Source organism: Hyperoodon ampullatus, assembly GCF_949752795.1.
Source record: "Hyperoodon ampullatus genome assembly, chromosome: 8".
Classification (NCBI taxonomy): Eukaryota; Metazoa; Chordata; class Mammalia; order Artiodactyla; family Ziphiidae; genus Hyperoodon; species Hyperoodon ampullatus.
This window is the reverse complement of record NC_136921.1, coordinates 77,722,104-77,746,694: the sequence shown is the minus strand read 5'-3', so window position 1 is coordinate 77,746,694 and position 24,591 is coordinate 77,722,104. Positions and strand designations below refer to the sequence as shown.

The 24,591-nt window shown below is 42.1% G+C and overlaps 1 protein-coding gene across 1 annotated transcript in view; it reads left to right on the top strand.

Moving 5' to 3' along the window:
* Positions 1-24,591, top strand: part of DPP4 (dipeptidyl peptidase 4) — a 77,225-nt gene that overhangs the window by 36,348 nt on the left and 16,286 nt on the right. Inside the window, exons 10-20 of the mRNA XM_079710100.1 lie at positions 762-874; positions 8,344-8,479; positions 10,516-10,560; positions 12,648-12,755; positions 13,014-13,081; positions 14,037-14,090; positions 14,464-14,585; positions 16,500-16,547; positions 16,793-16,891; positions 19,055-19,124; positions 21,647-21,841. Coding sequence (XP_079566226.1) covers positions 762-874; positions 8,344-8,479; positions 10,516-10,560; positions 12,648-12,755; positions 13,014-13,081; positions 14,037-14,090; positions 14,464-14,585; positions 16,500-16,547; positions 16,793-16,891; positions 19,055-19,124; positions 21,647-21,841 — 1,058 coding nt within the window. The remainder of the gene's footprint in view (positions 1-761; positions 875-8,343; positions 8,480-10,515; positions 10,561-12,647; positions 12,756-13,013; positions 13,082-14,036; positions 14,091-14,463; positions 14,586-16,499; positions 16,548-16,792; positions 16,892-19,054; positions 19,125-21,646; positions 21,842-24,591) is intronic.

Below are 24,591 nucleotides of genomic sequence, written 5' to 3'. Positions count from 1 at the left end.
TAAGCAATTTGGGAGAAGTGATTTTTATTTTTACCGACTCCCTCAATTTGCTTTATGAAGAGCTGCCATTTTAGGGAGACAGAGGAAGTTAAAAGAAAAAAAATCAGAGACTAAATATGGAGATGTATTTTCAGTGGAATGTTATTTTTTGAAGAGTGCAACTGGCAAAGAAATACCATAGAGTGTTCTCACTAAAAATATCATATTATTTCTAACTAATTTGTCAATTGAAAATCTATGTGTATATATAAAACGATTTTATAGATTTCTGTCATAATATTGATTGTAAAACTCCAAAGTACTGAACCTGAATTTGGAGTGGAAGTGATGGCTTCCTAATTAGCATTTTGGCTCTCGGCTCAGGTCAACTAATTTTCCTGGGGGATTGTGTCTTTGGCTGAACCCAGGGTGTTCTTCCTAGTGGTCAGCCATCAGTCTTCCTGTCTTCGGGAGTCAGGGTATATTTACAAATTAAAAGAATTGATTTTAACAAGTTTATCCTTTTTTGCTCAAAGTGCATAAATTATGAGCATTCATTACTTAAACAGGAGTCATATATGTATTTCTGCCTGAATATGAGAAGGTTGCATTTCATGACTCTCCCTTATGTTCATTTTATCTGTATTAAATTGTTTGAAAGTGTCTGATTGTTTATAATTTTATGGCCATAATGCAGACATTTTTGTACAGCTTTAAACTTGTGTGATGATGTTATGTATATATCTTTTGTCAATACCAATTCTGTGATTGTTTTTTCCTAGGCAGGAGCTGTGAACCCAACTGTAAATTTCTTTGTTGTAAATACCACCACCCTCAGCCCAGACATCAATGCAACTTCCCAGCAAATCGTTCCTCCTGCTTCTGTGTTAATAGGGTAAGACTCTTGACCCAAATGCTTGTGTTGTAAACAGTTCCACAGCTCCCAGGGAGAACACTTTCAAAATGAATGGCAGAATCAATGGCAGTATCTCATGGTGTCACCTGGCCCTGCCCGTCATTCATTCTTCCATTCAACCACTCTGTTGGGCTGCACTTGCCCAGTTTTAAGACCAAAGAAAGAACCCAGAGAGAGCAACAAAGACATCAGTGGTTTAATGGGTGAGGGAGCTTACACATCTGAAGCAAGGTCCTGGAGCAACAACGCACAGCGTGCTGCTGCGTACAGTGGGCAGGACATGGCAGCAGGCTTCACTCCCAGGGGGAAGAGGAGATTGCCAGTTACAGGGAGGATTACATCAGGTTGGCTCATTATTTACCAAGGAAACCAGCGGAGAGGCACGCCCCTCACCTCCCCTTTGTTAAGAACAGTCACTGGCTGGAGCCTGGGGCAAGTATGTAGGAAGGTTACTCAGGGGAGTAGGTGTAGGTGGAGCAGGCACTGGTCGAGCAGGGGATGTACAGAGAGCAAGAGAACAGCCATCTTGGGTGGCCTGACCCATACACACTCTTTGCTGAGTTCCAACTTCATGCCTTCATGCCGGCCATGGTTCCAGGGGTGAGGGTGCAGAATGAATAGAGCAGCCAGAGCCTCTGGTGTCATGGAGCCTCCACTCAAGTAGGGGAGGCGGACAACAACCAGGTAAACAAATAAAGTTACGTGAAATGTTGTGAAGACGATCAAAGGAGGGCAGCCGTGATGCTGACGGTTGTGGGGAGGCCAGGGAAGGTCTCTTTAATAAGAGGCCTGTGAGCAGTGATGTGAAGGAAGAGGGGAAGATCTAGCCACATGGAGAGCTCGGGGAGCAGTATCCGGGCAGAGGAAGAGCAGGTGCAAAGCCCCTGCAGAGGGAGCGTGCTTGGTGCAATAGAGGCACCTGCATCTGCAAGGAGGCCACATAGTCTGGAGCATCTGAGTGGAGAGGGGAGTGATGGGAGGAAGGTCAGATCACACGGGGCTTTGCGGGGCCTGGTAAGACCTAGAGTAATTCAGGGAAACCGTGGATTAATTTTAAGCACCCCCGCGACACCGATGTGCCTCCAGATGTCATTTGCTTGAATGATCCTTGGTGGTTTGAAACTCTCAGCCCCTCCTTCATTTTCCTGTAAACACCAAACTGCATGAAACTTTTGGCCATCAGGTTGCTCTCTCTTCTTTTCCATTACTTATGTTGGTTTTATCATTGCTTCTAAATAATGACTAGCATCTACTGAGCACTCTCTGTGTGCCAGACACGGGGCATCACATGCTTTATCTTATTAGTCTTTAAGTAACTCTTTCCAGCAACTATTATTATATGACTCTTTTACAGATAAGAAAATGAGGCCTAGAGGTTAAGAAAATGACCCAGTAGGGGGCTGTATTCAAATCTTTCTGACTTGAAAGAAGGAGCTTGTAAGCACTCTTCTTCGAGGTGCCTCTCTCTCCCTCTGTGTGAATTCAGCTGGTGCCCTCAGAAGCCTGAAGTTATCATCAGAGCCATATGGAAGCATTTTCCTTCTCGGGGTTGCATTTACTACATCAGGCATGCTGGAGGGCTTAGAAATATCTATATTAACCTGTTTATTCCTAGGGAAAATTAATTATCAGTCAACTAAAAAGTATTTTTTTAGGTTCTAAAATCTGCTCTTTGGTCCCGTCCAGCCGTCTCTTCCATCAGCATTGATTAAGCACCCACTATTTACACTCACAGATGTCCTGTAGGGCTGAGTCTGCCTTCTGACACTTATGATGGGGTGGAGGATATAAAACATGTCAATAAATGACTCCCAAAGTGCCTATGACAGAGGCATAAACAAAAGGCTGGAGGCATTCTGAGGAGGGGGAGATGGGTTTTTCGTGACCCCGGGGATCAAAGGAAGCATCCTGGAGAATGAGTGAATTGGACAGGGCACGGTGGGGGGGAGGAGGACTGCAGTGGAAGGATCACTGAGCGTACACAAGCTCGGGACTGTCCAGGAAAGAGCAGCAGGCCCTGCGTGCCCTCTTGGTCTACGCCCAACATCTGTCTGAAGGGAGGATGAGCCGTGAGCTCCCACGCTGAAAGATTTTAGATCTGGAAGGGGCTTTGGACCTTACAAATGTTTTTAAGGAACGAGAAACCTTTGTGCACGTGAGATACAACAGAGGTGGGGTGCCAGTAAGCAAACGGCAGGTGGCTGCTCAGGTTATAGGCCCAGCCCCTGTGCCTTCTCCTTCCCCCAGGAGTCTCAGAATCGACAGAACCTACCGGGGTTCCAGAACACACTGAGAACACCTCTGTGACACACAGATGAGAGACCTGAGGCTCAGAGAGGTAGACCCATTTGCTTAAGATCACACAGCAACTTAGCATGGGAGCTTGGGAATAGGACAGAGGCCCACACTTGCTGGGCCAGAGTAATAGAAGAGTCGAATTGAAGTGTATTGGGTGCTTCCTGTGTTGGGGACTGTGCCTGGCGCTCTGCTCACGTTGTCTCATTTATTACCCACATGCTGCCTATGGTGTCATTTTCACGGCCATTTCACAGATGAAGAGATGGCATCTTTCCCACTTAGAAATCACTTTCCAAGGCACAGTTGTGAATTTCGGAGCTCAGGAAACTTAAGCAGTTTGAGGACTTATTTTTCACCCTATATGAATGAATCCTTAAGTCTTTGTTCTTTGCAGTTCTTTACGCCACACTCATGGCGAGGGTTGCCTTACTCACTGTGGGTATTTTCTGGGGAACGTATTTCACCAAAGAAGCATTTCTGGAAATGCTACAGGAATGTGCTGTGTATGAAACTGCAAACCAAGCTCTGGTCTCTGTTGGCACCAGTACAGCTGCAGCTTTGCTAAAACCAGGCTTGAGGGCCCCTCTGGAGAAAAATGTTCTCGTACACGGCGGCGCTTCGTTTTCTAGCCTCACGCAGAGATCAGCAGGGCCAAGTTAATGTGGGCAAGTTATGCCTCTGCAGCTGCCCGGCACCTTCCGCTCTGTCTCGTAGTAATTCACTCACTCCTGGAGACAGGCCCTCCTCTGCCTGCGCACCCATCACTCATTTTCTCCTTAGGCCTCATCCTTTCATCACAGAGCATCCAGCAGCTGAAATCCTACAGGAAGATGAGGCTCTCCCCACACATGCACACGTTTTCCAAGGGTTGTTTTAGGAAAGTGGACTCCAAATAGCCTTCTTCTTTTCTAAAGTGGCCTAGTGGAAAGGGGCAGGTGAGGTGGGAAGAAAACCCTTTAACATGATTAGTGGGTCTCCTGCTCCTAAATACCTTTATCTACTAAAAGCCAAACATTATGCTTCAGGTTCAGCAATCAGCCACATAAAAGTAACTTTTCCCCATTTGAAAACATTGAGCGATGGAATTTGGGAAGTCTGCCAGGAAACTCACATGCCTCTGGCATCTTCCCTGCCCATTTCTAGATCAAAGGTTCATGAACCTGTATCCTCCACTACCTTTGTCACTCTCCACAGCCCAAGGTGTACTCTGCACCCTGTGAGGGCTCCATAAAGGCGACTGGAGTGCTTCTCTTCAATCAGTTTCTCTTTAGGATTTGGAATTGAGGGGAGACAGAATGAGAGTGTGTAACCCAGTCTGGAGCTGCGATCACACCAGGCCAGGATGTCAGTGAGTCATGAAAAAGATATAAGGAAACCAAGGGCTTAATTGTAGTCTTTACTGGAAGTTTTAAGTCCCCACTTAAAACCAGAAAAATCCAACAAGCAGGATCATCAAGTATACTTTCCACAACATGCCAATTTTATTCTGTAAAAACAGAGGGGCACATACTGAATAGACTGGTTAGAGTGGTTGGGGGAGGGGTGGAAGAGGAACCAGGGACTGTACAGGCAGCCTGGCCTTCCCTTGAGCCACTGACTGCCTTTCCCAGGTTAGACACAGTGATTCAACAAGATCTTCTAACTTCTGAAACAGGATTAGTCCAAGAGGAATACGAGTGATTTTAATACTAAAGCAATGAAGTAATTTCTGTACATAAGGAGAGTTCACACCCATGTGGAGTCTACTCTGGGCCAGGAACTCAGGAGGAATGTTAGAGTTCATGTTTTGCAGACAAGTAAACAGAAGTGTAGAGAGGTTAGGTAACTCGTTCAAGGTCACACACTGGACAGGGTTGGAATCAGGATTCAAAATAAGCAGTTAGGGGCTTCCCTGGTGGCGCAGTGGTTGAGAGTCCGCCTGCCGATGCAGGGGACACGGGTTTGTGCCCCGGTCCGGGAAGATCCCACATGCCGCGGAGCAGCTGGGCCCGTGAGCCATGGCCGCTGAGCCTGTGCGTCCGGAGCCTGTGCTCCGCAACGGGAGAGGCCACGACAGTGAGAGGCCCGCGTACCGTTAAAAAAAAAAAAAAAGCAGTTGGCTTCAGATTTCCTTCTCCCAGTCATTCCCTCTGTAGAGCCTCCACCCATCCCTCTGGTAAACATTGCTGGTTAGCTTCACCCTTTTAATTCTTTTCAGGATAAAACTCCTCACTCTATGAAATCTATTTATTCCTCGAGAGTGTATATAGACGGAATAACTGAATTTTATAAAGCAAATCCTATTTGAATGCACTGGGAGAGACTTGTGCTTGAGAGTCATATGACACAGGGTATCCCTTTGTAAAGTGGCTGCTGCCTTGCAAAGAGTAGGCATGTAATAAAGGTCTGTTGTGTGATATTAATTCCCCTAATTTGTGTAAATGTTTCTTTGGGTATATTAAAGATACTTAAAATAAGGTACCTATTACTACCTGCAAAGAAAACCACTAGTAAGCGCAACTGCATATGGTGGAGTGATTAACTCAATGAACCACGCAGGTAAGAGGGCCTCCTGCCGACGCGGGCCGCAGACTCCATGCTACCCTTTTTCCCCCTAGAGACAGGTACATAAAACAATAAGAACTACTGGTATAGAACAGGGCTTAGCACCCCTGGGCCTGCCGGCCAAATCCTGCCCCCACCCATTTTTAGATGGTTTGCCAGGTAAGAATGGTTTTTACCTTTGTGAATGGTTGGGAAGAAAAATCATTAGAAGAATAATACTGCATGACAGGTGAAATTTACATGAACTTCCAATCTCAGCATCTCGTTGGCACCCAGCCACACTCACACATTACGCACTGTCTCTGGCTGCTTTGGTGCTGCCAAGGCAAAGTTGAGTAGCTGTGACAGAGAGCATGTAGCCCGCAAAGCTGGAACTATTTACTGGCTGGCTGTTTTCTGAAAAATGGTTCTGACCCCAGGTCTAGAGAGTTCATGTCAAAAACTTTTGTTTTCTATCTTGTGTTTCATTCTTCCATTCCCTTTGCAAGTATTTATCCCCTGCCCCCCAGGATGACCGGTTCGCCTTTCCATTTTCTCACTTAACGCCTCTGCCTTGGGCTCAGTACCGGGCAGTTAGACTAGATGAGGCGCCCTTGCTCCTGGGCCGGTGAAGCAGCATTCTCCCTCTCAGACTCCGCAGCCTGGCGGTTCGTGATAAGCACCATGAGACCCGTGATAGCGGTGTACAAGGAGGGGGTCTTCAAGAAAGCCTCACGGGCGGGGGATATTTGAGTAAATCCTGAAGAAGTTAAAGCATGACAGTTATTTCAGACCGAAGGGCAAGTTGACAAAGGGAGGCATGTGGAAAGCCTCATAGGGTGTTCAGGGGACACCAGTCGTGCAGACTGGACAGTGTACAGTTCTTTTTTTTTTTTTTTTTTTTTTTGCGGTACGCGGGCCTCTCACTGTTGTGGCCTCTCCCGTTGCAGAGCACAGGCTCCGGACGCGCAGGCTCAGTGGCAATGGCTCACTGGCCTAGCCGCTCCGCAGCATGTGGGATCCTCCCGGACCGGGGCACGAACCCGTGTCCCCTGCATCGGCAGGCGGACTCTCAACCACTGTACCACCAGGGAAGCCCTACAGTTCTTAATAAGCAAGAGAAAGGACTGAAATGGAGAGGAGTCCCTGTTTGTGTGAAGGTGGTGCTTTGCTGCTCAGTGAGGGGTTTTGGTCTTCTTTCAGTGCCTGCCACCTGCAGCGGAGACAGCCTGGAGGCCCGGGTACCCCTGGGCGTATTAACACCGTCACTGTCCTGCCCCGCAAAGGGAGATAGTGAAGTGGTGAGGGGCTTAAAGTGCTTTATCCAGCACCTGATCCATCCTAAGCACTCAACAAATATTTGTTGTTTGATTTAGTGTCTGTGAAGGGAGTGGGGACGGGAAGGGATCTGTGAATTCTGAGGAAGGACAGAGCTACTTAGGTCACGAGGATGGGACAGGACTTCCCCCTCTGTTCAGTGCTACATTTCCACAGAATCTTCGTGAGCACCTGCTTTGTGCTAGGTAGTCTGCTAGGCCCTGGAGATACCCTGTGAACCAGACAGCTGTGGCCCAGCCTCAGAGAGTTTGCAGTCAAGCAAGGAGAGCCTTGACAAGAGGAGGAGTGGGCACAGCCCGTGAAGGAAATAGCAAAGGAGTCTGTTTAGGGTGAACAGATACGGCCATAGCGTCAGATGGGGAGGGGTGGAACGAAAAATTTCCTTTGGAATTCTTCTGACCAAAAGGAGCAAGGTTTTGATCACACACTGGACAGGAATGATTTAAGAAGTGCCATACAAAAATCGCACAAGGGTGTGGGGAGCAAATAAAATAAAATAAATTATCCAGAGCAAATATTTAGGGAGGCTAGCAGAAAGGTAAATTAGGAATTCCATGCATCTCACTTATCTCTCAAAATGTAGTTTCAAACACTGCTAAAGGTTTTTGTTGGAGGAGGCTGTACTGCTCGAGATATCTCTATTTATATAAATTTATGTTAAAATACCAAAAGTTTCCTTAATTTCTTCACACGATTTATATTTGGACACTTGAGAAAAGATTTGTAGGATATAATTATTTGGTTTTCAAACTTTGCAGAGATGTGAGTCCATTTTTTCCCCTTTGAAAATGAAGTTGAGAAAAGGGTCAACTGTAGTTTCTCCCTAGTAGGAAGAATGTTTTAGAGAAACATATCAAATTACCAGAAAAGAATAAAATCTCAACCAGTGTCCCTGTGCTCCCTGTGATGGTCCCTCCAGACAGCAGAAAAGAGATGGGAAAATATCACCCTTGACACCCTGGCACCACCAAAGGCCAGTTGTGGACTTGCAAAGTCCTGAGCCATGGTGTGAGGCATGTATGTTACACCTCTGTGGGACCTTAGCTGTTGTTCTTCCTGTCAGATATATTTGCATTTCCATTCAAAATTAAATTACACTTTAAGCTTTAAGAAAGGGTAAAATACTAGGTGTTAAATGGCTTCAACAACTATTTAAAACTGTATTCCTATTAAGATTGATTTCATTGAGCAGAATGTCTATTTGTACCAAGGTCTGGAAATAGTTATTCTCCTTCTCCCCTCCCTCCATCCCTCCATCCCTCCATCCATCCTTCCCTCCCTCCTTTCAGGGATCACTACTTGTGTGATGTGACATGGGTAACCGAAGAAAGGATTTCTTTGCAGTGGATCCGGAGGATTCAGAACTATTCAGTCATGGATATCTGTGATTACGATGAGTCCACTGGAAGATGGATTTCCTCAGTGGTAAAGTTGAATCGGGATGTTCTGCTTCCAAAGCTACATGTGATCTGAGGGCTGTAGGAAAACAGGGAGAGTGCTATCAGGAAATACAGCTTGAATGTCTGTTCTTTCTCTGTGTCTGACCCTGAGGCAGTGAGTAAGTCTTGACTGACTTTTAGATAATTTGCTATTACCCGGTGGTACCTCCAGTTCATCTGCTCTCACTAGTCATACTGTATTAGTTATGGAGACTATCACTTGGGAAAAGGGTGGTGGTGATTGGAAAGCCAGAAAATAGAATTTGATGTCAAAATTCACAAAGCCCGAGAAAGCCAGGGGCCGCAAGGTCAAGGAAGCATGTTTCAGGAAATGGGGAGTGAAGCAAAACAAATACCAAGAGGCCACAAATCTATTACCACTCTGTGACTATCTTTCAGCAGTAAACAGCTTTAGAAAGTAAATAGATAACTTCCAGGCTGAGAGGGTGGCAACATTAAGGCAAAGGCAAGTGTTAATACAACCTTGAAGTGCTGGGGGTGTTTCCAGCCCAGAGACCTCAAGGTATAGGGGGTGGATCAAAATTAAAGCCCCATTGGGACCCTCAGGAGGGGTAGAGCCTGGGGGAGGCTTGCTGGCATATGTCAAGGACAGCTCGACAAGCCCTTTTCTGGTAATGGGCTCTGTGCCCACACACCTCTTCTCCCTGCTCCACCCTGGTTGGGCACATGGCAGATTCTTGCCTCAGAAATCCTGCCCTCCACCGCCTGCCCCTGTATCTTGAGGCACTCATTCATTACTTATATAGCAATCATCGAATACCTATTTTGTTCCAAGTTCTGTGCATAGCACTGGAGGGAAAGAAAAAAAATTAGGCAGCATGCCTGTCCCTAAAATGTTTATTTTCTGGTAGGGAAGACTGTTATGAAAATCAATAATATTAGTTTCCATTTCTTGAACGCTCACAGTAGCCAGACACTGTGGAGATAGGCTCAGTAAGGTCAAGGAGCTTGCTTAGGTCACAGTGACAGCCAGAATCCAAACTAAAAAACCAAGCTCTTTGCTTCCTGCCAATTAAATCATCTCAATATCAGCATAATGTGCTCTAAAAGTATATAAGCAAGGTACAAAGGAAATGTAGGGCAAAAGAAGATAATCAACCTGCCTGCCGGGGAGGCAGAAGGGGACAGGAGATGACGTGGAGGAGACTAGAGCAGCCTGGGGTAAATTGTCATATTCGGGGCAACATGAAGGCATGTGGACCCTATGAGCAGAGGCTGTGCAAAGGCATCTGGGGTGAAGAGGTTGGAGCCTGCAGGGTCTGGGAGTACACAGGACTAGGGGTTGAGGCAGAGGCATGGTGATGAGAACTGAGTTTTGAGATATATGCTAAGGCTCAGGCACCATTCTGAGGAGTTTGACCTTACCTTGTAAGACACTCAGAGCTATTTCAAGGTTTTAAGTAGGAAAGAATTATAATGAGATAGAACTCTCTGTTGCCTGATGAGGTCAGCTGTGGGTTGAGCAGGGTGGAGGGCAGACTGGAAGGAGAGCAGAGCAGCAGGGTCTCCAAGCAGGAGGTCAGGGCCATGGACCTGGGAAACCCGTCAGGACACAAACTAAGGCAATAATGGTGGAGGAGAACAAGAGAAATCAAAGAACTAGAAGACAGGGGCTGAGGGGGTTACTGTGAGAAGAGCAGGGGTCTGGAGTGATTCCCAGGTCTTTGGCTTGGGTGAATGGTGCCACTAACCCAGAGAAGAATGAGGGAGTAAGAACAGGCTGGTGGGGATAAGGGAAAGATACTTCTGGACTTGCTGAATTGAAAATGTGGAGGAGCTTGCAGGACGGCTTACGAGTTACACATCCAGGACAGAGCTCTAGGCAAGAGAGGTAAATGTTCTAATGTAGCTGTGTAAAAGGTACTATCATACATACAAATATGTGAATGGAGATAGCTTTCCTTTATTTTATTACAAGTACAATCTTGCTTATATTGCCACAAATTGCAGCTAAAGAGTAGAATTCATATCTCACTTCTCTCTGTATTTTTCCCTCCCTAGGGACAGCAGCACATTGAAATAAGTACCACTGGCTGGGTTGGAAGAGTAAGTTGTAAGAGTTATGGGGTTTTCTGTCGTATGGATCATGTACTCAGAGCTATTTAATATGCAGATATACCAAACGAGGCCTCTATGTTATTTGCTATTAATAGAGACAGCAGTTGACCTTTTTTCACGTAATATTTTAATGCCCCCTGTAGAGATGTCTTTTTATAGAGAATATACAACATGCTTGGTTGAAAAAAGTAAAAGGACAAGTGAAAATTCAAGAGAAGAGCAGATAAAACAAAAGACATATTCTAGGCAAATTCTAGCTCCTGGAAAGTTAAAAAGCAACCGTTGCTAAAAGGCAGCCAAGATACCAGTTGTCCTCGTTGACCTCACGTTCAAAGTTAGGTGCTCTGCCGGCAGAAAACATGGTTTCCGCCCTCAGCCTCTGCACAAACGCAGGGGACAGGACTTCCCCCGGCAGGGACGCAGTGGCACTCACACCACGCCCGCTATGCACCTCTCTCTGGAGGAATCATACACACGTGGGTTCACACTTTACTATACCCTGGATGCAGAACTTTCTCCAAGGAAGCACGTGACCCCCTGTGACTTCCCATGCCTCACGCTACACCTTGTGCAGACTTATACCAGCCACGATGCTACAAGTCCGTGGAGTGAAGCAAACCGACGAAGGCACTGCAGCCATCATGGCACCTCGTGTGAAAGAGGAAGAGTGAATTGCCCCTAATTTGTATGGCCACTTCTATTAAGCCCCTTTAAGAGGGAAACAAAGTGACATAAAAAACATAAGGATTTCTCATCTCCCAGAACACAGAGGTGCAGCCCCCTGGTCCAGAAATGCGACCCCTTCCAGCTGGGCTCAGAGCCCCCTAGCATTCACACGTCCTTTTTGTTCAGGCATTGATTGGGCAGAGGGGAGAGGTTTGCCAACATGAAAAGTGGTTTCCTCCATGGCAAGAGACATGCTACACTTCCTCACGACTCTTTGAAAAAAATATGTTTTTTCCTCTCTGTATTTAACCAGACAGATGCCACTTTTCACACATTTCTACTAGGCACAACTCCATCCAGGGGAAACAGGGAAATGTATTAAAAAGATAAGGCTGTGAACACAGGTCTAGAGAGGGGAATGTGTTTCCGAGCTCTGTAATGAGAACACCAAGTGTACTGCACGCCTCGGCTTGCTCCATAAATGCATTCGTTTTGAATCACTAAATAGAAGAGGGAAGCATTTTTCTTCCCAAAATGGGAGCTGATGAGCGAGGAAACAGCGAGAGTGAAGTGAACCAACAGTTTTAAAAGACCATCTCCTACCTGCTCTCAAATGTAGTAAGGAAATCGAAGTCGTAAAGAGATATATTCCTTTCAGGCTGGGATAGATCCTCTTCTGCTTAAACGACATTATGTTCTGAGAACTATCTTTTATCGAACTGTAAAAAATGGAAATTTTGTTCTATATTTCCATACAACTATTTTTTTTGGGTAAATTGTTGATCCTATTTAGCAAAATGGAAAGGCTTATAATAGAGATGATAACTATATGAATGTTTCCGTATGAAATATACGACAGACATTCCTTATGGTATCTAGTCCAGAAATGATTAAAGAGTTTCTAAGTCTGACTTTCAAAAAAATTATGTATAAGAAACAGGGGGGAGGGGGAAAGCCCTCAAATTACAAACCACCTCCAACTAGAAACAGTCAAAAATAATATTAGTCTGTTTCAAGAAAGCACATTGTGACATCGAGGAAATTGACTTCTTAGAACTGAAAGGCTGATGCTAATTTTCTCACACATATCAAGATACCATAGCGTTATCCTCCATAGACAGAAGATGCCTAAGGGTAACAATAACCACTGCTATGTGTTGAGTGTCCTGTGTAAGCCTCTTCATGTTTATTCTTTCATTTACTCCCCACCAAAAATTCCCTAGGACTTAGATCTTTTGTCTGCATTTTCTAGGAGGAGAATATTCTATTGAGACCCTCTGATTGCAATCGGCAAGTAAATGAAATATGTGTTTTGAGCATAGGTGTTGGGAGGACTTTCTGAAGCTAAAGTTGTACTGAGATGAGGCTAATGTGCTTTAACATGTTTCGTGTTTCCTATTATTCTCTAGTTTAGGCCTGCAGAACCTCATTTTACCTCTGACGGGAATAGCTTCTACAAGATCATCAGCAACGAAGAGGGCTACAAACACATTTGTCACTTCCAAACAGATAAGAGAGTGAGTATTTTTAAATAATTTATTTCGGGTTGATCTCCTTTTTATGAAACTAACTTGAAGTGGAAATCATTTGGTAAAGTCGATCACTATGTACCAATAATCCGACTAATTCAAATACCCCAGTGGTATCTGCAGTAAGGTAGTATGGGGAAAAGAACTGAGATTATCCCAATTCCTGATGTAAATGATTTAATCCTCCCCTTAACTTTGATCAGAGAGAGAGTCTAATAAACCTCTTTTTTTAAAAAATCCCATCAGAATCGCACATTTATTACAAAAGGAACCTGGGAGGTCATTGGAATAGAAGCTCTTACCAGTGATTACCTGTAAGTATTCTAATAATCAGTAGTATATCAATATATTTGTCATAATCATGCCATTCGTTGCCCAGAAATAAGGAAAAATCTTCTACAAATAAAGAGTAGTCTATTTGGAATGTGTTCAGGACTTTTTTCTTTTTAACATACGGAAGCCTTAATGATTTTCACATATGCTCAGCAGACTTGATACCATGCCACCAAGCAGCGCTACCTCTTGCTCTTACCTGCTTTACATTAGAAGAGCTGGAGCCTCTTTTTCTTAAACGTCTTGGAACACTGAACTAGCGTTCAGGGGCATTTTGTTAAATTTCAACTGATGCTGGATTTTTGGAAGGCTTGGAGAGGCTATTGTATTTGTCCATGTCTCGGCCTTACTCTTTGGCGAATGGAAAGCTTTTCAGAGGCTGTCAACTACCACGCATGAATTGATGGGATAGGGAGTGTTGTTTTTCATTAGAATCTTAGGCACTTTTTATAATTCTTTACTGGTTTCACCATGGAGGAGTTTTGCCATTGCTCAAAGCAGTTTTTGAAGGTCCTGTTTAGAAGTGGCTCTGCCACTCTTAGGAGGATGGGGCTCCTGCCGCCGTGTGGTTTGTGTTATGAAACAGAAAATATGGAAAACAGTGTAGATAAATGGGGTGTCAACTTTAGACTAGTTGTCCAGTCATATTATTCTGAAAGAAGACGTTCTTTGAGTTTTTTCCTTGTGACTCTAATTAAGGGAGTAATCCCCATATTCAGATATTTTAGTCTGTTAAAAAAAAGAATCCCCTATTTAGAGATGATGGGGGTCAAATGGTTTCTGAGGATGAGGGGGCAGGGAAAAATGATAAAGGAAGGGCAAGCACTAATGCACATGCACTTGTGTGAACACTAGTGCTTGGTGTTGAGTTAAATGGAGTGTACTTGACTTTTTCTTAAAAACAGAATTAATATATTTCATTTGTTTTCTTCCCAGATACTACATTAGTAATGAACATAAAGGAATGCCAGGTGGAAGAAATCTTTATAAGTAAGAGTTTTATCGAGTTGTTGACTTGACCTTTTAGCTAATGAACAATTTCTGGCTCTCGTGTTTTTATTTTTATTTTTTGCCTAGTCCTAATATATTAAATTGGAACTACTATTGAATGCTTTCATTCCTCGATAAACCAACCCACATGTCAACAAAAGAGCATGACTTTATTAGATGCTTTGTGATATTTCCAGACAACAGGAGGTTTGAGTTTATCATGAATTAATTCATGCCTTTTTTTCACATTTTAAAAGTTTCTGAGTATTGCTTTGGCATTCTGATATCTTTGAAACTAGAATACAGCATTATTCAATTCCTTCTTTCATTTTTCCTTTCATCAAGTACTTAACTTCCACCGTTGGTTTTACAGAATCCAACTTAATAACCACACAAAAGTGACGTGCCTTAGTTGTGACCTGAATCCAGAAAGGTGTCAGTACTACTCTGTATCATTTAGTAAAGAGGCGAAATATTATCAGCTGAGATGTTCTGGTAAGTATGAATGAAGGACAGGGAGGGAGAGCAGGGGGTACCCCCAAAATCCCTCTCGAGTAGCTCCCTGCATCCCCTACCCTCTCTGGACAACCTTCTTACCACCCTCCTGGCTCAGTGTCTCCATCCCTGAAGCCTTCCTTTCAGTGCCCAGTTTCATCCCTGCTCAGTTCTCTCCTATTAAATCTGAGTTCTTGAGATCATATAAGTCCTATTCCCTTCACTCATGTATAAGTGGTGAGCTAACCATCTCTCCTTCCCTTTCTAACCAAGAGGCTTGCTTTAGACTGAAAGCACATCCAAGAGCTTATGTATGACAGAGGCACTTCATCCTTATACACATACATGTTGTGCATTTTTTTTTTTTTTTTTTTTTTTTTTGCAGTACGCGGCCCTCTCACTGTTGTGGCCTCTCCCGTTGCGGAGCACAGGCTCCAGACGCATAGGCTCAGTGGCCACGGCTCATGGGCCCAGCCGCTCCGCGGCATGTGGGATCTTCCCAGACCGGGGCACGAACCCGTGTCCCCTGCATCGGCAGGCGGACTCTCAACCACTGCGCCACCAGGGAAGCCCTGCTGTGCATTTTTTAAAACAAATTATAATTTTATGCACTTGCCCCTTGAAATGAGAAAAATGTATGTATGTGGTGCCTGTGACTCAACCTACTCACAGCTTCATCTTCTGTTGCTATTGTTATTATTGTTTTCTTTATTATAAGTGAAGAAATCTGGACAAGGAGAGACAATGTGATTTCACAGGTCACGCAGCTAATAAGAGGCCCAATGGGATTCAAACACAGGCCTCTGCTATTAACACTAAGCTAGATTACTTCTCAAAATGAGAGAAAAAGTCTGGATATTCTGAAAAAGAACTGTGAATCGCCAAAAAGAGGTCTCCAAACCATTTATCTGAACCTTTTTTTTTACTGGCACATTTTCTTTAATATCATATTTTCTTTGTAGTTCTTTACCATGGCTGTTTCCAGTCACCATTTCTTGGGCACCTGTTTTATATATACTAGGCACTGTGCTCAAGTTTTGTATTCATGATCTTGTTGATCCCTTAAAAAGAAAACTCTATAATGCAGATATTATTATCCTCATTTTACATGTGAGGAGATTGAAGCATAAGTATGTTATCTTATGTCACAAAGCACGAAAGCCAGGGGTTCAAACCCATGTCCCTATAATGCCTCCACTGTGGTTCTGATCAAATGTAAAACTTAATATCATGATCCAAATGTATCAAAATTAAATAGCTCACGAGACAGCTTTTTCTATACATTACCTTCCACTCTGCAACTACCACAGTTGGGATAAATAGTGAAGATCTGAGTGTGTGAGAAAAAACACTTTTCGCATGCCAGGAAGGAATCGCTTATCCAAGTCAGGCACAGTGCAGATGTGCCGCCTGGTCCAGGACTCTGCAGTGTGGGCAGCAGCGGAGGGAAATCTGCCCTTTGGGGACCGGGGAACCTGGCTCTGGAGCTCCACCCTAAGGGGGCGGGGCCTGAGAGAGGTTGTGGTACTCGCTGGACCTCGGTGTTAAGAGTTGGGAAGGATAGCGGCTCTCGTTGGGTCTGGATGGCTTAGTCCACAGAAGAGGAAATTGGACTCAGGCATAGTAATGTGTGCAAGGCGCCCAGCAGGGTCAGAGGTGCATTTTCTGTTTCATTCTCCAGAGCCCTGTGCCTCTCCGGTAATACTTCTCACTCAAATTGCGTTCATTTTAAGGAAAAGGAAAATCAGCTAACAGTAAGCTTCTTATCCACTGTGATATTCATTCTATCAAAGCTAAATGGTGTCAAAATTATATCAAAGTTAAATGGTAACAAACGCTATTTTTGAAAAGTATGTTATCTTCTTAAAAAAAAACAAAACTCTAAAATATATTTTCCCCCGATTATGTTAACAGGCCCTGGTCTGCCCCTCTCTACTCTGCATAGCAACAGCAATGATAAAGGTACTTTCTCATATTTCACCCTCGTTTGCTTTTCAGGAAAGTGTGTGTGAATAGAAGCAACATGTACTTAACACAATGGGATTTTCTTTGGCTTTAGAGTGTCTTAACAATGACTTGAACACAAGGCTTATAACCTGAAGTACGTGTAGTCCCATCAGTGAATCGCCCACTTGTTTGTTATTGCTTTGCACAATCCAGATTCTTCATGTTGTAACAAATGACTGCTGTCTCAATTATTTGTTTAGAACTGAGAGTCCTGGAAGACAATTCAGCTTTGGATAAAATGCTGCAGGATGTCCAGATGCCCTCAAAAAAACTGGACTTCATTTATTTGCACAAAACAAGTAAGTTAAATTTCTGTTGGAACATAACTTTTCATGGAAACACCAGTAAAAATGTAACTAAATATAAGTTTATCTGACAATATGTATTTTATTTTATACGTAAATCTAACGTAAGGTTATTTTTCCACGAAATGTTCTGTCACAAGAACCACTAGTTTTACTTTTCTTTTAATTAAAAAATACAGTACCATTCTATGGAACATATATTATTCTAAGAGGAAAATATTTGGAGAAAATGCATTATTGCTAGTTCAGTCTCATCCCATTAGTAACTCTATTCTACTATTAAGTATTAATTGTGTTTTTAACTTAATGATATCCTAATATATTTTACCTTTAACCCAAACAGATTTAAAATAACTTGTATAAAAAAATAGGGTTGGCTCTAAAATGTTGAAACTTCAGTCTCAGCACAGAAGTCTTGAATTTTTCCTAACCTCCTCCCCATGATAGGCCCTGGCCTGGTGGCCTGATCATGGATTATGCTCAGGGACGACTAAGAACAAGGGGTTTCTTTGAGTAGGAAATCTTGTAATTTTGTTGTTGTCATTTTTATTTGTTTGCTTGTCTTTTCTATTAAGGGCTAACAACCCATAGGGGAGGGGGAATCCATCAAGACTGATTTATTTTAGATTCTTTTTAAAATATAGGATAATAATGGAAGAAACTCAGGTCATCCAATTTTAAATGGCAGGAAAAGCATGGAGAGTAGAGGGTACTTTTGAAGAAGAGCTTAAAGCAGTGCTACTGAAACTTCAGGTGCTTATGGATCACCTGGGATCTTATTAACATGCATATTTGGAGCCAGCAAGTCAGGGTAGGCCCAGGATGCTAAGTTTGTAATAAGCTCCTATGTGATGCCAGTGCTGCTGGACCTTGAATCTGGCTTGACTGGCAAGCGCTTAGAGTTCTGGAGAGAGTCCTGGAGAGCTATCTGGACCGCCTGGTACAGAAGGTGTTGAATATTAAGATGTGACATGTTAAATATTAGGATGTGACACCCCCCGCCAAAGGAGAGACGGTGCATCTTCCAAAAGATAGGAAGTAAAACATTTCCAATCAACTAGTGTTGATTCAAACAAAGGGGAGATCAAGTGTTGACTTTGGCATATTTATTAAAAACATCATTATCAACTGATAGTTTGACATTCTACTCAAATATAATAAAGATTAAAACTTTTGTTCTGATAAGCACATTTAATCAGAAGGCATAAAATAACCAGCAAAATACAAATTGAAGAAAAATCTATCTACATAAAGATTTTACTCTTAAACTTTTATTTTTTCCTCAACTAAAATAATTATAATAAACAAAAAACAAAAGAAAGATAAACATAAGGAAGAACAGCTCTAGAGATAAGGATTTTTTTCCATACAGGTTAAATCTACTGAAGCTGGAAATAATCTTATTAAAATATTAAACAACTCTCTCTCTTTCTCTCTTTCTCTCGCTCTCTTAAAAAAAAAAAAAAAGATTAGTCTAACTAATTAGCCTGAATTTAGGAGCAAAGGTAACCGATTTATTATTTAGGAACAAATTTTATTAAACTGATGTTAAAGTTAAATAAAGCACAGAGAATTAAACAGACCTGCACAAGATCGTACAGAAGAGTTTGCCCCACATAAACCTGATTTCATTCTGTGAGACACAGAGCTGAAAATGGAACTCAGCTTTACGGTCTGGGATGGCAATAAGAATTACAAAAATGTTATTAAATCAGAATTTTGAGATAGAGTTAAGGCCAACTAAAAATCCTAAACATCTTCAAAGAAATTCAAGAAGAGGAAAACATTTCGGAGGAAAACTTAGAACATAAGCCATAAACAAACTAGATAAGTAGATCAGATGCCAAAGAACAGAATCATAAAAACAAAACATCAGCAATTCTAAGATGCCCTTTTATTTTACAAGGCACCAATGTATTTAATAGATCCATTAGAAACAACTTTATTGTTTTAACCTTAAACTAGTATTTTAACCTGAAAGAGAATATTTTTATATCTGAAAAACATGCTGAATCAAATCGGTTCATTTTCTTTTTCTATTCTAATTTAACAAACTGCTAAACTCTACATGTTATTTATCACTGACAAAGATAAGGAACCGAAATCATGTGCTAATAAGTGTTCTTAATTCACTAATTAACCTTTCTGTTTGTTTAGAATTCTGGTATCAGATGATCTTGCCTCCTCATTTTGATAAATCCAAGAAATATCCTCTGCTAATAGATGTGTAAGTATTCAAGATAAGGGAATAATTTAGAAGTTAACCATTTGTACATCTTTTGCCCGGTGCAGCTTACTGAAAAATAGAGCCAAATGCATCCTTTCTCTCTTCCTGAATCATTGTAGAGCAGTTTTAATATTTCTTCTTCCATTCTGTAATTGCAAATCCAAACCTGTGTTTTCTACCATCTTTCTAATGGAGAAGGTAGACACTCTTCTTCTATCATAATGGCATATGGAGTTTGTTTTGATTTTTTTTCCCCCCTGAACTCCGAGGGAATTCCAAAGAGATTCTCAAGTCCCCATGTTCATCCTTACCTCACGGACATTTTAACAAGCAATAGATGGGTATTAACAGTCTTCACAGTTTCCTTATCTCCAAATTTGCCCAAACATCTCCCATTGGTAGCCTTTAATTCATTCCAATGTCAGGTTTCTGTTTCTTTAGTTCCTGAAATATGCCTGGTATTTTCCATTCCCTTTTTTGGTGAAGAGAAGATGTGACACAGGAAAGTACTCATTATAATTCAAACTTCTCTAAGTCCTAGAGAAAGTTCTGAAATCACAAGTCTTTGAACAGTAGATAAGAGCTCATGTGAGGTCTAAATATGGCATCTTTGTAAAATATTTTTGATAATTACTAGGAACACATTTTACTTCAATATTTCCAAAATTGCCCTGACCTCACACATAATGCCACAATGCCGCTCTTCCTGTCCCAACTTGCCTCATTTCCTTTATTCAAAACAAAACAAACCAATAAAAGTTCTGGGTGCCTGCTTCATGCCAGGTAATTTGCCTTATTTTGTCCACACAGCAAGCCGATGTGGTAAGTTCTGTTGGGCCCATTATACAGAAAGGAAAACTGAGAACTCAGGGATACTTTCCTGTTGCTACTAGCAGGAAAAAAAAAAAAAAAAAAAGAAGGGATACAGATACTAGCATCAGACATGGCCTTGTTCCGCTGTGTTTACAGTTCCATGTAAACCAAACATAAAAGCTCAAAGAAAGAGAAAGAGGTATTTTAAACTTCCAGATATGCTATTTGATTCTCATTACACCTAATTTAGTCAAATGTTGACTACAGTAGCGCTCACTTGCTTTGAGCCTTAGCCCCAATACTAAACGAGGATCCTTTACCTTTAAAAAAGAGTGATATTTTGACACAAGCGTTTGTTAAAAAAAAAAAAGTGATATTTTTATAGTCTTGGACTCCCCAGTAAGTAATGACTAGATCTCCCCTTCATTAGGAAAGTTAAAAAAATATGGTAAATTTGGTGCCCATTCTCTTCAGTGACTTTCCTCTTCATTTTCATATATGTCTAAATCTTTGTTTTCTATTTTTAAAAATGACGTGTTTAATCTTACAGGGTTAGGTAACTTGATACATAGTTAATATTAAGGGAAGCTATTACTCTACCAAATATAAGACCACTGAAAGGACCAAGGCATTTCACATATTAAAAAATGTTTACTTGCCCAAGAAATTCATGAATGCCTTCTTCTTTTTAAAGTTAGAATGTTGCAAAATCTAGTGTAAAATTAAAGTCATATAATATTTTGTTTAAAACTAAAGTTCTTTTGACTGCCATCCCTAAGGAAAGGGAGGAAAATGTTAGCAAAGTGGTCCAAGCAGGACTTGTCCAGTCCTGTGGAGGGGAGAGTGAGCAGATGAATAGGAGAGACAGGCTGGGGAGGGAAGACTTATTGGAGAAGATCTGGGTCCAGGAGTCCTGTAGATGGTGCAAAGAAGACGTATTTACATGAGATCCAATGAGCTGTAGGGAGTGTCTCTTGATTAACAAATGAAAATGAGAGGGCTTGATGGAGATTGTACACACAGCTGTGTATGGATAAGTTGTAGTCTATATGAAGAAATGCAGCTATAAGGGAGTTAAACTTGTTAATAAATAGAATGCCAAACAGTATACCCATCTTCCAGTATAGTCTATTTCTTTCTCCTCTGAAGTTTTAAGGAATGGTGTTCATTCATACTTTGGCCCATTCCACAGTGCCTTGTGGAGCCTTAGTGAGCAGCACTGTGCTGGGCACTGAGGCACATGCAGTGCATATCCTACAGCAGTCAAAGTCCTTAAGGAAGTTCCAACCAAGGAGACTTGTAGTCTAGGAATGTTTGTAAGCTCAGTCAGAAAGATATATTCAAAGCTGAATTTATTGTCATCCTCATTGTTTTTTCATAACACAACTCCCCTATCCCAATTATTAGAATATTTACTTCTTTGATCTCCAAGATATATACGACTTAGAAACTGTTGGCCTGTGAAGTCTGTGTTTGGTAACAGTTTTCAAAGATAAAACTGATGGGCCTCTTTGGAGGAAACACACAGCCATTATAGTCACGTTGCCAAGTTTTAGAGGACCCATTGTGGACACCCCCGGTGGCTGGCACGATTTCAGGCTCATGAACAGGAAGACCGTACACTTCCTGTCCACAGGGGATAGAAATGCAAGCACTCCTCATTTGATTCAGGAAAACCACAAAGGCTAACAGTTTGGGATTTTTCACAGATATGCAGGCCCCTGTAGTCAAAAAGCAGATGCTGTCTTCACACTCAGCTGGGCTACTTACCTTGCAAGCACAGAAAACATTATAGTAGCTAGCTTTGATGGCAGAGGAAGTGGTTACCAAGGAGATAAGATCATGCACGCAGTCAACAGAAGACTGGGAACATTTGAAGTTGAAGATCAAATTGAAGCAGCCAGGTGAGTGACTAGGAGATGAATTCAAACGTCATTTGATTTCTTTCTCCTTCCATTTATATTTTAAAGTTGTGAAGTGTAAAGAATTTAAAGTGTGGTGGGATGAATCTTTCATTCTTGGGCTGGATTTTTAGTGAAGATATTATGTTTAGACTTAGAAAGCGAGTTGACATATGTGCTACTACCTTCTAGGAATTGAGACTCAGAATTCATCAAACACATGGACAAACTGAGGGATAAATATACCCCTGAGTAAACGTCTAACTAAACAAGCAAGCCAACCCTCTAGTCAAGGATAAGTAGAGGAGTTCGGTGTACATTTACCTTGGAGGAGGGTGACAGCTATGAAGTCCTAGGAGTGGCTCCTACATTCTGCTGAGTGAGGGTTACTCCCTCAATTTGGGAAAATTGTGGAACACGACCGTCACTCACAATTATAAGGGCTTCGTTAAGGATGAATGACATCAGTTATGAGACTATAAATAGATGTGATATGGCTTAAGAAAGATGTTAGTCATGAATGATGGTTACCCTGGAATGCACATGTAACATGCAGTGTTTTACCTGCATTCTCGTTGAAGCTGCACAGCAACCCTGAGAGGTGGGTGTTCATACCTTACACTTCAGGTAAAGAAATGGAGGCTCTTAGGTTAGGTAATTTGCCAAGACTGGTCAGGATTTGAAACTAGGTCTCCCTCCAACTTACATTCAATTGCATTCAACTGGTGAATGGGAAATGTAGTCTTTGAGTTTCTATAACCAACTGCATAGATGTCTGGAAAGTAAAGTAAGTTAGTGATTTTAAATAATGTTGTGAAACTGTAAACTAGGAAATGGAGAAAAATAGTGAATGATTAAATGGATGGAGGAAAATGCCTTTAAAAAAAGGAACAACCAAAGAGGAGAGAAGATGACAATTTATTAAGTATCCCTAAGTCTGTTACATCAAAGTTAATGATTAGCTATTATCCTTGAAAGTAAAAAAAAAAAAAAAAAAAGGTTAGATAAGAGAGAGGATAAATTGGTTCAGGAGTGAGGCTTTGATATTTTACAAATGCATTTTTATTTATCCAGATTGGTCCTCTGTGAGAGAGGGCATGATTTCCAGGTCTTCTCAAGTCTAAAATGATAGAATTGTGTCATCCACAATCTACAACTCCATTTAAAAAGTAATGAGGGGCTTCCCTGGTAGTGCAGTGGTTGAGAGTCCGCCTGCCAGTGCAGGGGACACGGGTTCGTGCCCCGGTCCGGGAGGATCCCACATGCCGCGGAGCGGCTGGGCCCGTGAGCCATGGCCGCTGAGCCTGCGCGTCTGGAGCCTGTGCTCCGCAGCAGGAGAGGCCACAGCAGTGAGAGGCCCGCGTACCGCAAAAAAAAAAAAAAGTAATAAGTAGCCGCTTTTCAGCAACTAAAAGGAACTATAAACAACAACACAGATGAATCTCACAGACTGTTGAGTAAAAGAAGCCAGGAACAAAAGTGTATATCCTGCACGACCCAATTTATATTGGTACAAATTCAGGTGAAATTTTTATGGAATCCAATAAAAGGAAGACATTTCTTTTTTTCTTTTTTCAAAGAGAGAAATGACACAGAGGCTTCTGGGTGATAGTAATGCCCTATATTTTGGCTCAAGGTATGCTCACTCTGTAAAGGTTTACCAGCTTGTACAGGCATGATTTGGTGCACATTTCTGTACATATGTGTTCTAAGTTTAAAAAGTTTGTGTGGAGAGGATAATGAGTTGAAAACTATTTACACTGATTTTTTTCTAATATTGCTTAACTCAGGGCAGTCTAAGACATATATCATCAATTGAAAACAAAGATTTTTAAAGTCACATATAAGTCAATGCAAGGGTCCCCTTCCTCCCTTGACACTACAAAGTTAAGGGCCCCATTTGCTAGATTTTTTTTTAAAGTAAACAAATTGCCTTTTGATATAAGGCTAGCATTAAGAAATAGACGTGGGCTTCCCTGGTGGTGCAGTGGTTGAGAATCTGCCTGCCAATGCAGGGGACATGGGTTCGAGCCCTGGTCTGGGAAGATCCCACATGCCGCGGAGCAGCTAGCCCCGTGAGCCACAATTACTGAGCCTGCGCGTCTGGAGCCTGTGCTCCGCAACAAGAGAGGCCGCGATAATGAGAGGCCCGCGCACCGCGATGAGGAGTGGCCCCCACTTGCCGCAACTAGAGAAAGCCCTCGCACAGAAAAGAAGACCCAACACAGCCATAAATAAATTAAAAAAAAAAAAAAAAAAAAAAGCAAAAGAAATCTGAATGAAGTATGGTCTAAAAAAAAAAAAAAGAAATAGACGCAAAGAACCTTTTTCTCCTTTCTTTACCTGGATTCCAATCCTGAACACAATTTAGTGACAAAAAGACTTCTTAATCCATCAAGGAAAAATTCCTTCTTATTTAATAGTGCTGAGCTATCTAATCAACACCCATCATAAGAAGGGATATATTTAGAGAATGGTGTTTAAGTTCTCAGGTAGGGGGGCCCAGAGACATTTCTAAGCCCTACCCAGATGTTCTACACACCTCTATACTTCTCCATTGCAGGGACAGCCTCTCTCAAACTCCATTGCAGGGACAGCCTCTCTCAAACTGTAAAACATCTGGAGAGATTTAAATTCAATTATGTAAAGAAAAGTGCATCTGGGCTGCAAATTTTTATATAAAGCTGTGAAAAAAACAGCCAGGATTTGTTTTCTGTGAAACACACACACACACACACACACACACACACACA